The sequence below is a fragment of the Centrocercus urophasianus genome, unplaced genomic scaffold, assembly GCF_019232065.1.
Source record: "Centrocercus urophasianus isolate 14NV4802_14NV808 unplaced genomic scaffold, USGS_Curo_1.0 seq_10, whole genome shotgun sequence".
Classification (NCBI taxonomy): Eukaryota; Metazoa; Chordata; class Aves; order Galliformes; family Phasianidae; genus Centrocercus; species Centrocercus urophasianus.
This window is the reverse complement of record NW_024884142.1, coordinates 47072748-47085867: the sequence shown is the minus strand read 5'-3', so window position 1 is coordinate 47085867 and position 13120 is coordinate 47072748. Positions and strand designations below refer to the sequence as shown.

The following is a 13120-nucleotide window of genomic DNA, read 5'->3' as shown; positions in this document are numbered from 1 at the left end:
AGATCACCTATCAAAGTGTCTGGACGTAGCTTCACTGAAACATCAATTTCTACAGCTTTACTTGAAATTAGTGGATTATGTCTGCTGTGCACAATGATACAAAAAGGCACTCATTCATGGCAGTGACTTGTGTGGATGAAAGGGAGGTGACAATCTGAGACTCAGATGTCATAGAGTTTTTTGTTTTCCTGCTTTGTGTTGCCATATGTAAGTTGTATTTAAATTACTTGATGCCATGGTAAATAGATATATCCAAATGAAGTAGTTCTTGACAATACATATCAGATGTCAAATCAGTTTGATATGACCAATAAGATTTTATACAGAGATACAACAGTTACAGCTTCTCTCTCCAGTTTTAGGCATCCTGTGGAATAAGAGGACATGCCGGGCCCAGAGAAGCACAGTGCAGAAAATGATAGGACTCACCTGTGGAAGTTTGGATTTTTATATCCAGTAGGATGCCAAAATGTTTTTGTTTTTTTTTTTAAATTATATTTGAGACCACTTGTTAAATTCTAACTTAATTGGATGTGAACCTGAAGGAAGTTGGAGCAGTACCTCCTTAAATCTAAACCCACATCACCTGAACCCGATTTTAAAGTTTTATCATTTAAAATCTTGCCTTGGAAACTTTCCAATGAAATTAGCATTTAAAGGAAGACAATGAGGTAACTGGTGGCTTCTTGAAACAGCAATGATTTGGGATTAGCTTATCTGCATAAATTTTTTCACATGATTTCAGCACTCAGACTCCAGATCAGTGTTTTGGCTCTAGACCCATGAATCAGCTCCACCAAGCTGACTATACGAGCAATGGTTCTGTCACTTTTATTACTTACAAAGCACTTCATTTTATTAAAGCCTATTTGGAAATAGGTGAAAACATACACAGTGCAAAGGAAGAAATACTTTATTGCGAGCGTGGTTTGAGAAATGTATGACATTTCAGAATACACTGTTATATACTCAGTGAGGGAAAAGAATGTAAGCCATGAAACATGAGATAAATGATCAGTGCTTGATATCAATGAAGAATATGCACACAGCTGTTTTAACAGCACAAAATTGATACCAACCGCAACATGTATGAAATAGCTTTTATCACCAGAGGCAATTTTAAACAACGTTCATAGAAAATGCAAATATTGGACCTACTCCTGCATTGTACATCCAAAGCCTTTCTGAATCTTGCGGGTATATGGGAGGAACAGTAAGAGTAAACTGACACACAACCCCAGGCAGCAGAAGGCAGAGATAGAAGAAACATCACAACCCGAATGCATAAAACACTGTTCTAAAAAAAAAAAAAAAAGAAAAGGCAAATACCATCAAGGAATATTATTATTTTCAGAAGATCTTAATTGCAGCATCCTGACTACATTAAAGCCAGTAATGTTTGCCATTGACATTAGCGGAGCCTGAATTTTATTCTGAAATTTGAAACATTCTTGTGGTAGTGTAAACATCTGCAGAAACAGCATATCAGCATCTACACACATATTCAAGTGCTGTTTTTTAAAAAAACAATTAAAAATAGACAGTGCTAACCCAAAACGCTGGTACACATATAAAAGGCAGAGAATTAAAAGACCTTTTTCCAAATACACATTTTAAAGTATTTAAAAGCATCCATTTTTTTAAATATCCATATATCATTGCTAGAGAAAAAAATCCATGAGAAAAGTCTGAAGTATCTGCAATGATAAAGGAAGGGCACAGTGTTTGTTCAGATTTACTTGAAATCAGTAGTTTTCCACTTTGGAACCACGATGTATACCTGCATATTCAAGTGTGTTTCAAAGCAGTGCTGAGGAGCGGCTGTATTTAATGATGAACTACAATCCTTCTGTGCAAGTACTTCAGCATTATTCTGCAGGAGACATTGACACCCATTCGTATTTTCAGTAAAAAAAAAGATGAAAAGAGAAAGGAAAATTTCTTGAAATACTTTTCATCTTCAAACAACCTGATGAGGGTCTTCTACTACAGCAATTTACAATCATTCATTTGGAGATCCAGAGTTGATATAACTTTTCCATTTATTGTTAGGGTTGTGCCCATCTTCAAACAGTTCTTTTCTCATTTTCATGCGGACCTCAGGCGTGGATAACAGCTCCTTTATTTGACTCAGCCCGGATAACAGGGCCTGTGTTTCTCTGTGCAAAGCTTCCTTTACAAAGTCTGCTTCATGGCTCTTTCCTAGAGAAGAAGAACAATATAACATTTTATAATAACTAACGTCACTTAGAATCATTAATGTACAGAGACAGAGACCAACCATATCTGTTTTGGACAGTGTTAAGTGCTTTTTCCCCATATTTTTTTATAAAAAGGTACTCCATTGAAAGAAAACACACAGTTTGCATCAACAACGGTTACCAAAAATACAGAACAGAAAGGTGTCACATTTCAGAGAAACTCCTGCTATGTTACATACTGTGTAATAGTATCTGTGACGAGTACTGGTAGTGGTAATTTTTAGCTTGGGATGCCTGCTGCTGACTTTGCAGCCCCATGGCAGTGCCAGGCTGTGCACAGGGCATTGTTTCCATTTGTGGCAAGGCCTCTTCGTGCCCATTCCTTACGATCCAAAAGGCAAACACAGAGAACACAGTTCTTCTTCAAAAGCAAGGGAGGGACTCTTGGTATTAAGAGCCCATGGAGACGGGAGCTGTTTCACCATTCTTGTCCTTTTCCAGCATTCAATAGATTTTCAGCAATGCAAGCGCTTATTAGACCAGCAGGCAGTGTCCCTCGATTTAGAACAAACTTCTGATAAGAGCCTCTCAGAGCAGAGTGCCTGTCACCCAGCACCGCTCAGCAAGTTTCAGCAGGGAGCTGGGACACTTTTTTGCTGTTATTCTTGGTGGGATACTCGCTCCCAGGCTTTTGCACAGTGCTCACTTGCTGTTGCCATTGTTGCTCTCATTCTTAGTGCCACTAGCAGCTTCCTCAGCTTTCAAAGGGCTCCCATCAGTCTGTCTGGCTTTGTTTTGTGTTTCTTCTAAATACTGCTGTACAGCCTTGAGCACTGCATTCTCCACCAGCCTTTTGCTGAGGCTCACGAGCTCTGCGTCATCTGGCTCTGCCGCGTGCTTTTCACCTATGTGTCACAACAGATAAGAGAAGGAATTCATTTCCATGGAAAGAGCAGCTGGAATTGCATCAGGAGGAGCCTCTGGCTGAGCTGGCCATCTAGATTTCAAGTTATTAGACAGTTCTAAGTCTGCCTCTTCCTGACTGTAAAAATAATTTCCCCCTCCAGGAGCTCTGAATCAAGTGTTTCATGAAGATGTACACAGTACATCAGACTAAAAGTATTTCATTTCTCATCTTTATTGTAACAGTCCTGTAAGCCACTGGCTAACATTAACAACACCCACTCAGCTTAGAAGTGTGCAAATTTCATTTCTTCTGGTCAGTAATAGCACATGCCTACTGGGCACACAACTGATTTACATTTTAGTAAAATTCTTATGTCTAGCTACCCCTTTTTCGTGAGTTTGCTTAATAAATTTGAAAATGTCTACCTTTTAATTCACTGCTTAAAATGCAAGTTCGTCACAGGAAAAAAATATTAAAGTATTTGTCTAAGAGCAGGTTAGAAGATACTACTGTTATTACTACTTTTCTTTTAAAACCCAGCACAAAACATGGTAAAACCATTTCCTCCCCCCGGTTCACCCTTCTGTCTTCTGATCTAAAGTTTTGTCACTGATGTAAGTGCCAACTCTATTCATAGGTATCTACTGATAAAAGCAAAAAGCTGGCATTTCCCTGCATTGAATTCACAGGAATAAACACATACAACCAAGTAACTGTACACATAATGAGAATTTACATGTTACATATAGTTTGAAATTATACTTTTCCATGAATCATTTTCCTAGTGACTTATGCAGCCTGCTACAGCATCGTCCTTTGATGAGGAATGAAATCCAGGAAAAATGCAATTTATTGTCCAATTTCCACTGGCTGTATAATCTGCACTTGCCACTTTGCAATTTCTTGCCCTAGGCAAACAACTGTTTCCCTGTGTGTACATTTAAAAGTCATATTTTTAATGTCCTTTCCTGGAGTTCGCATTCTGTAACCAGTAATAAGAGGCTGCTTAGTCACACGCATCTGGTGAAAGAGATACTATTGTATGTTCTCAGTACAAAGCTCTGCACTGTTCAATTACATAAACTTGTTCTCCTTCAGATATGTAAATTTATTCAAGTTTGCCAGCACATATAGATTATAGTTATAAAAGACTTTCATTAGTCTTGCTAGGGGACTGAACAACCTGTGAGCAATTTCAGTGATAAAACACAGTTCATAAGGGAATTCGAGAGGGAGAGGTACACAAAAGCCTCCATTTCCAGAGGCAAAGCCTTTGTTAGCTATTAGCACGAGCATCCTGCTCTGGAACAGTAAGACAGTCCAACGTCCTCCAGTTCTGTTCATAAAGTTAATATGGTGCCGTTACAGTGGGTCTAAAAGAACTGGAGTTTCCAGCTGAAGAGTGATCAGACTAGATCTGGGCAAAACATTTTGTTAGGTTTGTAAAAAGTTGGGAAATACCCTGAAAAAAAATATTCAGAAAGGCATCTGTGGGGGGAAAAAAAAAAAAAAAAAAAAAAAAAAAAAGTTAAATGAGAAATAACAAAAATAAGACATCAAAAACAGATTTTGCAGTTCCAGGAAGAAGCATTTCAGGTTAACATATGAGTCACAGATACCCTTCCCAAAACCACTCAGATGCCTACCTCGTGGTACATCAGTTACCATGTTCTTCCACTAACTGCATTCCCTGGGTTTAAGTCCATCCTTTAATTTACTTAGAGGAGAGACTTAATTCAGGCTCTTATCTCTTTGGAGACTTACGATACACACGAGCAGCATCTCCTCTCAATTTCTATGAGACGATCCCTCAGGCTCCTCTGAATGCAGCCCTTTGATTTCAAATTTCCTCTGCTTTTATTAAAGATGCTCAGAACTGAAACAAAATGTTTTGGTTGTCACAGTCTATTTATTTACTAGAAAAAATACTGCTTTCCAGCTAAGAGTTTTTTTATTTCTCAGAACTGCCAGTGAATCACAGAAACTGTTACTCACGCAGCTCTAATGATCTGTCCAAGGAATTCTATAAACAAAATCGATGGGAATAGGTGCTCAGCAGCCCTGGCACTTGACCTAATAGTATTTAATATGCAGAATATGAACAATCAGCAACAGAGGCCTCCAGATAACATAAAACAGTTGTGACTGCAGTTATTCAGAATCATTTTACTTACAGTATGTTACGTGGTTTTTTTTTTTTGTATTTTACATTGTTGAAATGAACAGAGCTGTTCTCCCACAAATATTTCCCGTGTTCTTATTAAACAGTTGTCACTTCTACATAGGTTTTGAGTTCACAAATAAATAATATTATATATATATATATATATGCATCTAGATGCAAGTAGATGGTTTGCTGTGTAATCTGTCAAGCATGAAAAAAGATCTAAAATGAGCCTTCTAGAAGTACACTTTAGAAAGCCACAGAACTGCTTTTAAAATTTTCTATATTTTTAATATTTTGAGATGTTTGTGGCTCACCAACAGCCTGTAGTACTCCTTAAGTCCTCCACTCCCACTGGGAAGATTGCCATAGGATCTGGCTGATGTACGGTGTGCACACGTCCCACTAGCAAGAGAAAGCCTAGATTTATCTTCCAGACACTTCAGTGGCCTGGCACATGTGGCTATAGGATTCACTCATTACATCTCTTTACATTTTCAGACTCCCTAAATAGCACTTTGTGTATGCGTGTGCACAGTACTGAAGTTCATTGGCAAGGCAGCTGTGTACTCTAGCAGCATTTCTATTCATGACCATTAACAAAATGAAATAGGTCAGGCAATAACAACAGGTATTGATCATTTATTTTTACTTAAATTTTTATGTATACGTCTACTCCATGTATTTTTCTCCATGCTGCATTTGTTGCTTGCAGGCAACAACGTAGACTGTCATTTTCTGAATATCAGCAAAAAGTCATTGCTCGTATGCATGTTTTAGATTCAAAAAGGAGGTTTAAAAATTCAGCATTACTTTGACTGTAATCTCCAATCTGAGAGATATCTGAAAAAGGGAACAGATATACCAAGTGCACTGTATTTACATCCATAGTGTGTCTGTTAGTATGGACTATGGACCGCTGATTTATTCCTGTGCCTATGCACGAAAAAATGTTTCCCATCTTGCATATGTCTTAGAATAGAAACAAAACAAAGCCTCCATTTTATCCCTGAGTTTGGTAATTTTTGGAAGATGAAAACAAATTCTTATTCTGTGAATATGACTCAATGCATGCATCCTTTTTATTATTTACTAAAACTGAAGCAAGCCTGTTATCCTGAAATGGCCACACTTTTTTTTCCAAAAGGGGACTGTGAAGTGCACAGAATTATTCAAACAAGGATTTATGATCCCACAACATGCTGCTGCAGTCACAGACATGAATAGGAGTCCTGAAACGAAATCTAAGTTTAGATTCAAACTCACTGCTGAACAACTCCATGGGATTAGGTTTACTTTCCAATTTGATGCTCCCTGACATTTTTACAAGACCATTAACTGAATTTTGAAAGCTAGCCTTGGAACAAATCAGATGCTGCAGTCCTTGTTCAGCCCGAGTTAGATACCTATGTGAGCATTTCAGGTTTGGAGAGAGGCAGAACAGTCACTGGGATCAAATCCTGTTTATCCTACTTGTCCATTTTTGCAGGACATTTCAGTAAAAGAGCCATCTATACATCCATTTTACAAGAAAAGACAGTTTTACAGCCTTTAATCAGCTATATTCTAAGACAAACTTCTGCAGTCCTTGCTTTACGGCCTTAACACACCGCATTTTGTTTTTGCTTTCAACAGACTTTCATCACTGAACAATGATGCCAACATGGGGCAAATTATAAAGGAGAGTGCTGGTAATTCACATAGGTGGATGAGACGAGCTGGAAAGACTGTTTTCTGAGGACAGGGGTTATAGGCAATGAATGCCCTGAGGACTTTTGCGGTAACAGAAATGCCTCTGTCTCCCACTAGTTCATCAATTTCTAATACTCTTTACAAAATCTGGAAACAAGAAAATCCACAAAGGATTCTGGCACCCTTTCAAAAACTAAACTTTATAAAATTCCTCCTAAATGCTAGAAAATACCATTTTTCTACTTACACTGTGCCTCTTGCTGACACCCAAATCGTGAGCCAAGTTGCTGCTGCACGTGCACAAAACTTTGTACTTCAGTGAAGGAATCTCTTTCTGTCTGAGATCCTGCAATGACTGAGGAGTCCACTCTAAGTCTTAATAATCACCCACCATCAGTTAATTGATTATGCTCCCCTGGTACAGAGGCAAAGGATTTGCTACCACATAGTATGGTGAGATAGGAAGGGAAGAGACAACCACCCAAATTACTGATGGACTAAGGAACGTCAGCAGACAACTATCAGTGATTTCTATGATGGGTTTGGAGCTAACAGAAAGAGGCCAATAAAGGCAAAGTCAGACAGATTTCAGCCATGTGAATCCATACAGTTTGTGACTTCAGTGTTTGTGTCTTTACCGTGGTTTACTATTCCCAGGTTACCAGGAGAAGATCTACACTCACAGTACCCAGGCAGATGTAGACTACTGCAAGGCTGCCGTGCCCTGCTACAACCCATGGAAGTACCTCGTTCTTACTGTGATATACCTTTGTGCCTGCAGAATCTAATTCAACATTAAAGTAAATCTCATTGACTTTAGTGGGAATAAGATTCCCATACTGGCACAAAAAACTGCAGTGTTCTTGGCATCAGACCAACGTGCTGAACACCCTCTTTGCTAAGGACTTTCAGATAAATTTGGTAGGTCACATATACTAACAGAACTACAGCATTAAAAAAATACCACTACCTTCATCCCACTAAGACAGAACCTACAGTCCATAACGAGCTGAATTTCAGGCTATGACCACTCACTGGACTGTATGCTTTCCACCCTTGTAGCAGACTGTAAATCATCCAGCACAGTCAAGATCATGGTTTTGAAGAAATGAACACAAACAAGAGCTCATGCCCATATCTAATCAACACAATAACCATCAGCAGGAAAATCGCAACCCTAAACAATTCCTTGTTAATTAGGAAGGGCTTCCATGAAATGTCTCCAGTGGTCACTTAAGATATTGGCACAAATAAAGCAGTGAGAGGAAGGGTGAAATTACAATGTTGTTATGACATTACAGTAACATTACTGCATTACTGCATGTTCCCATAAATGACACTAAGCATGTAATACAGCTAGTTTAGCTCACCTTGGACATGTAAAAAAACTTGTTTGGTTTTAAGAATTTCTTTCTGTATACACAGAACTGCCTAACAAAGCAACACTAACCCTTCACGCTGAATGCATGGGTTTCTAATGTGTTAATTTACGTGATTTAGCCTACAATAAAATAAAACCATAACAATTATGAATTTCAAGTGCAGAGGAAATTCAGGCTATTGCAGCTGTTCAGGGAATATGACGCTTTTGCCAGTTTTTATGATGAAAGCAAGAATATCTGCAGGCTGCCTTCAATTTGGAGGCTTAGTTAACTTGGCAAAAGTTTGTTTTATTTCAGACAAAATCCTTCAAAGTTCAGTGATCTAAGATTTCTGACCATCTCTTCTTACAAGTGGAGAAACACAACATGCTCTGCTAAACCTATCCTTTCTCCTACAAGCACTGAAGGATGCAATGTCAGTTATGAGCATTCCTAAAGAAAAAAAAAAAAAGGTCTAGTTTGTTAAGCAAATAATTCAGACAATCATTTGGTCTTAAGTAATTGGTCTGTCATAGGGTTCCAGTCACCTAGGCTATATGAAATCAGAGTCACCGTAGTTAAAAAGTAGCTAATAATTCTAATGTATGATCACAGTTTGCCAACAGTTGACCTAATTCACAAGAATCCAGAACGTGTTGTCAGAGCATAGTGTACAGATACCACTTCATTTAAATAAATAAAAAAAAAAAAAAAAGGAAGATAAGAAAGGGAAGATTACTAAAGGAAGAAAAAAAGAAGGAAGATTACTAAAGGAAGAAACTAAATTTAATGCAATCAACCTTTCAAACAAACCAAGCAGATTAGGTTAAAAAAAAAAAAAAAAAGCATACTAGAAGGTAACACTTTTTTTATTTTATTTTTAGTGTTTGATAGTACATATATCTTAAATTCATCAACAAGCATTTAATAATCAAACAAAATTTTATTCTAGAGTCTGTCTTACTGTTAAAAATCAAGAATCACTGAGTTTCAATTATTTGTTTAAGCCAGGGGGCCTCATTGTTCACAACCTTCCAATGCTAAAAATGAAATAGTTGTAAAAACATTTTCTTCGTCAAACAACAGAAAACACCTTAAGAAGATAACCAATATTCTCAACATAATAGCAACATTTCCTTCACAAGATTCACTACAGCTCCAAAAACACACTCTTGCAGCAAAAGAATACTTCTCTCTCTTCCCCACATCTTTCTACTTCCTTATAGTCAGCGAGCCAGTCTATTCCAGTGGCATTTCTATGAAAGAAATTCAAAAAATGTCAGCAATGACATAAACTGAACTAACCATCATAACTTTTACCAGTTCACACTCTGTACCACAACAGGTTGCTCACTAACATGCCTTAAAATTCTGTTCTATTTCTACTCTGTTGTCCATTCTCAAATTTTATTTGCTCTAACTGCAGAGTATTCCCAACTCTTTAGCATCCTAATAATTATAATCTTGTCCTCTTAGCATCAGTAGAGAACTGCTTATTTATGCTAGTCCTGGTCCTTTATTTCTGTCACGTTAAATACTTCTAACCTGGAGTTTCATCTTCACCTCTTCACCCTCTCTTACTTTAAAGCAATGTTTTTCATCGTCTTCTGTCAACTCAAGGTAAAGGAAATAAGGGTTTGATATTCAAGCTAAAAAGTGTTTTTGCATTTTTCTTCACTATATTCAGAACTAGCCTTGAAAAAATAAAGCAGTATTTTTTTTTCTTTAGTCCTGTTAAAGCAATGCATTTGTTTCAACAGTTCACTTTGCCTTTATGTTTTCCACATCTTCTTCTGGCTAGAAAGACTAAGTGAATTTCCACAAGATGAGTATTAGGAAGAAGATGGGCAATGTTTCTCCTTAAGAACAAATAATATCTTTCACAGTTTTGGGATTTCCTGCATCAGAAGTAGTCGTTCAGAGCACCTGTAGATCCGCCTGTCCTCATAGCCTGGGTGCGGCACCACAACGATCCAGCTATTCTGTCACTGAAAAGCGTGAAAGCTTACACTTGGACACATCACTGATGTGGGAGCTTATACTTGGACACATCTTACCACACAACAAGTTTTCATCCAAAATCTAATCCTGTAATCTCTTCTTATTTTATGCCTAGTATATGGCTTAAAGAATGGTTCCAGGCAATTAAATTCACCTTTCAAAGCTTCATTTGCAACAGAGTTACTCACCACGCTGCGTTACAGGCAGTGCCCCAAGCAGCCTGGGCTGTGTTGTACCAAGCCCTCTGTCCTTGTTGTTCAAGGCCCTCACTCCTTATGTTTCAGTCCGTTTGTAAGTGCAAATACCCACGGTGGGTGAGAGCACACAAGGTGGAGGTAACAGAAAGTAGTATTTACTTAACCAAATCAGAGGATCAAGCCTTTCAAAATACGCATACGCTGCATGTGTATTTCTCATTTCATAGATTTCTCATTAACAAAAAAGATAACCCCAGACTCGAGAAGGGTGCTCTATCCCTGAAACTCACCTCAGTCTCATATTATACTACAGGAACAAACTTTTTTTTGTGTGCTGAAAAAAGCCTCTCGCACTCTATTACTGATGCGTTTGTGAAAAGTAAAGGGAGAGCGGAAAAAAGAGAGGAGAGAGAAACTTTTATGATTGCGCTAATCTACACTGAGTGGTAATGGATTTTAAAGACAGAAAAACATGTTTCTCATTTGCTGTTTCCTCTCAGCCTCAGAAGTGCTGCAAAACCCATGCCTGATACTCAATACGGCTTTGTTCAATGCTTGTGCTTTGTACTAAAGTGGAAAATTGAATAAAATGCCATTCAAAAAATTATTGCTACGATGTGAAACGGAATGAGTAACATCATAATAGACCATGACATAAAGCATTTCGCTTAGCGAGAGGATACAAGTTCTCCAGAGAGAGTAAATGAATTATCCATATCTCAGTATTTTAACTCACAGGAAATGAAGCAAGTGGCCAAATGGATTCTACCTGAGATGGGAAGATATTCAAAGGGATTAAGCCATCAGCAGGAATGATAAAGCTAATGGAGGATTTTGAGACTTTGGGCATTGGAATCCAGACAAGATTCAAAATAAGGAGCAAATTTTCTCTATACCAATTTAAAACAACATTCTTGAGGTTCATGAGGGTTTCACACTGGGTTATGGGCCTGACAGAAGTTCAGCTATGTATGCTAACATCAGAACTACAGGTCTGAAAGAACCACCCATTGCAAGAGTTTGGAAATGCCACAGGTGTGGCCAATACGTCACACTTCCAGGTAAAGGCCCAGGGACTTAGTCTATACTCAAAACATTTCCTTTGGTAGAGGGTAAACTTAAACAACATCCGTGACATCCAGTCCATTTTCCTTTAATAAATGCAGAGTAACTGCATATCCCTTTCTTCAGTTTGACTTCCAGAGCATACATAACAGCTCTCCAACACCCAGAACTCTCCCTAAATCTCAGTCTTTTCTCCTAGTTTCACAATTCAAGCTTAAGGGAACAGAAAAGACAGTTTTACCCAAATCTTAGGAATAGCAGAAAAGATTAGAAATAGTACTAAACCAATAATAACTAGCTGCTGAACAACACGTCAGTACCCTTACTACAATACTTTACAAGATACAAGATCCCTTATTTTCCCTTTTGCCTAGTGTTTAACAAGTAGTAACAGCCCAGTGTTATCTAAAGGACCACTTCACTGGACCAAGGACCTTTGTTTGCCTTGCCTGCTTTGTTTGTCTGCATTCATCTGAAAATCCCAGTCACAATATTGCAAAATGTAGAGTCTGCTCCGCAGCCCAGCATCTGTCACTGGAAGGAAGCTTTCCCCAAAATATATACAAAATGTTCCCTCTTGTTCCTATTATGCATGATGTAACAGAAGTAATCCTGCACTATCTTAACAGTTGCTTAATCAAATTAACCTCCTCCTGCCTTCTGGGTTTGCAGCTCCACAGTTTCCCAGCCATTTTCTGGAAGTGAAGCTGCCTGGGTTGCCATAATTTTGAAGCATTATCTTCCGGTGAGAAAGCAACCCTTCTGACTTGTTCCACGTGAGCACCCCTCACACAGAGATGCCCTCCATCTGTACTCTGCTCAGCCCCGCCTTGTGCCTCTGGGCTTCCCAGACAGAAAAGACTCCGATCTTCCCAGGGCAGACTTAATTTGCACCACATGCATTTCCTTTTATGCTAAAATGCAGCAGTAGGCACAGTGATGTATTATCTTGCTAAAAGGGAAAAAGAGAGAAGATTTGGGGTTTTCTTTTCCTTCCCAATGGCGAATATTTTCTACGGATGAAGCCTTTTTTCAAAAGAAGGCAGAGTACAGTCTTCCTGTCATTCCAGGTCAGAATGGAAATGTCAAGTCAAGTCTGAGTGACTGGGATTATTTACCCAGATTACATTTTCTAATAAGCCAAAATGAAGCAAGTTAGTTGTCTTCTCTTTTTTAATTATATGACATCTTTAAGAGACACAGTGCAGTTTTTTTTAAGTATATTTACTATTTCAACATTTTCTGGATTAAAGGTTAAAACACGCCTCGCTGCTTCCAAGAATACCACTCTCCACTAGAAAACAAAGCACACAATTAGCTAGCATTAAGCATTACAATTAAGACGGGGAAAAAAAAAAGCCCATTTAAAACATCAGGTTAGGAAGGAGTAGACAACCACTACACTACAACCACTACATAATGGCTTTTAACACTTTTCCCCTACTGTGACTGTGTTCTGTAATGCATGCTTTTCTCCATATATTAGGATTTGCATGCAGTGACTGACTTCGGCCTGAGCTCATGGGGACCAG

The 13120-nt window shown here is 38.3% G+C and overlaps 1 protein-coding gene across 5 annotated transcripts in view; it reads right to left on the bottom strand.

Annotated features, from left to right (window-relative positions):
* Nucleotides 1-895: 895 nt before the first annotated feature.
* The window catches only part of AKAP7 (A-kinase anchoring protein 7), a 74759-nt gene continuing 62534 nt past the window's right edge, over nucleotides 896-13120 (bottom strand). Inside the window, exons 8-9 of one of the 5 annotated variants that reach the window (XR_006168379.1) lie at nucleotides 2441-3106; nucleotides 2111-2202 (exon numbers count right to left, since the gene is read on the bottom strand). Coding sequence is in view for 4 of the 5 variants with exons in the window: in XM_042816247.1 (XP_042672181.1) it covers nucleotides 2904-3106 (203 nt within the window). In the remaining variant the exon portion in view is untranslated. Of the gene's footprint in view, nucleotides 3107-9265; nucleotides 9582-10372; nucleotides 10599-13120 lie in introns of those variants that run through there. The other 4 variants (XM_042816260.1, XM_042816247.1, XM_042816315.1 and 1 more) reach the window with 4 other exon arrangements.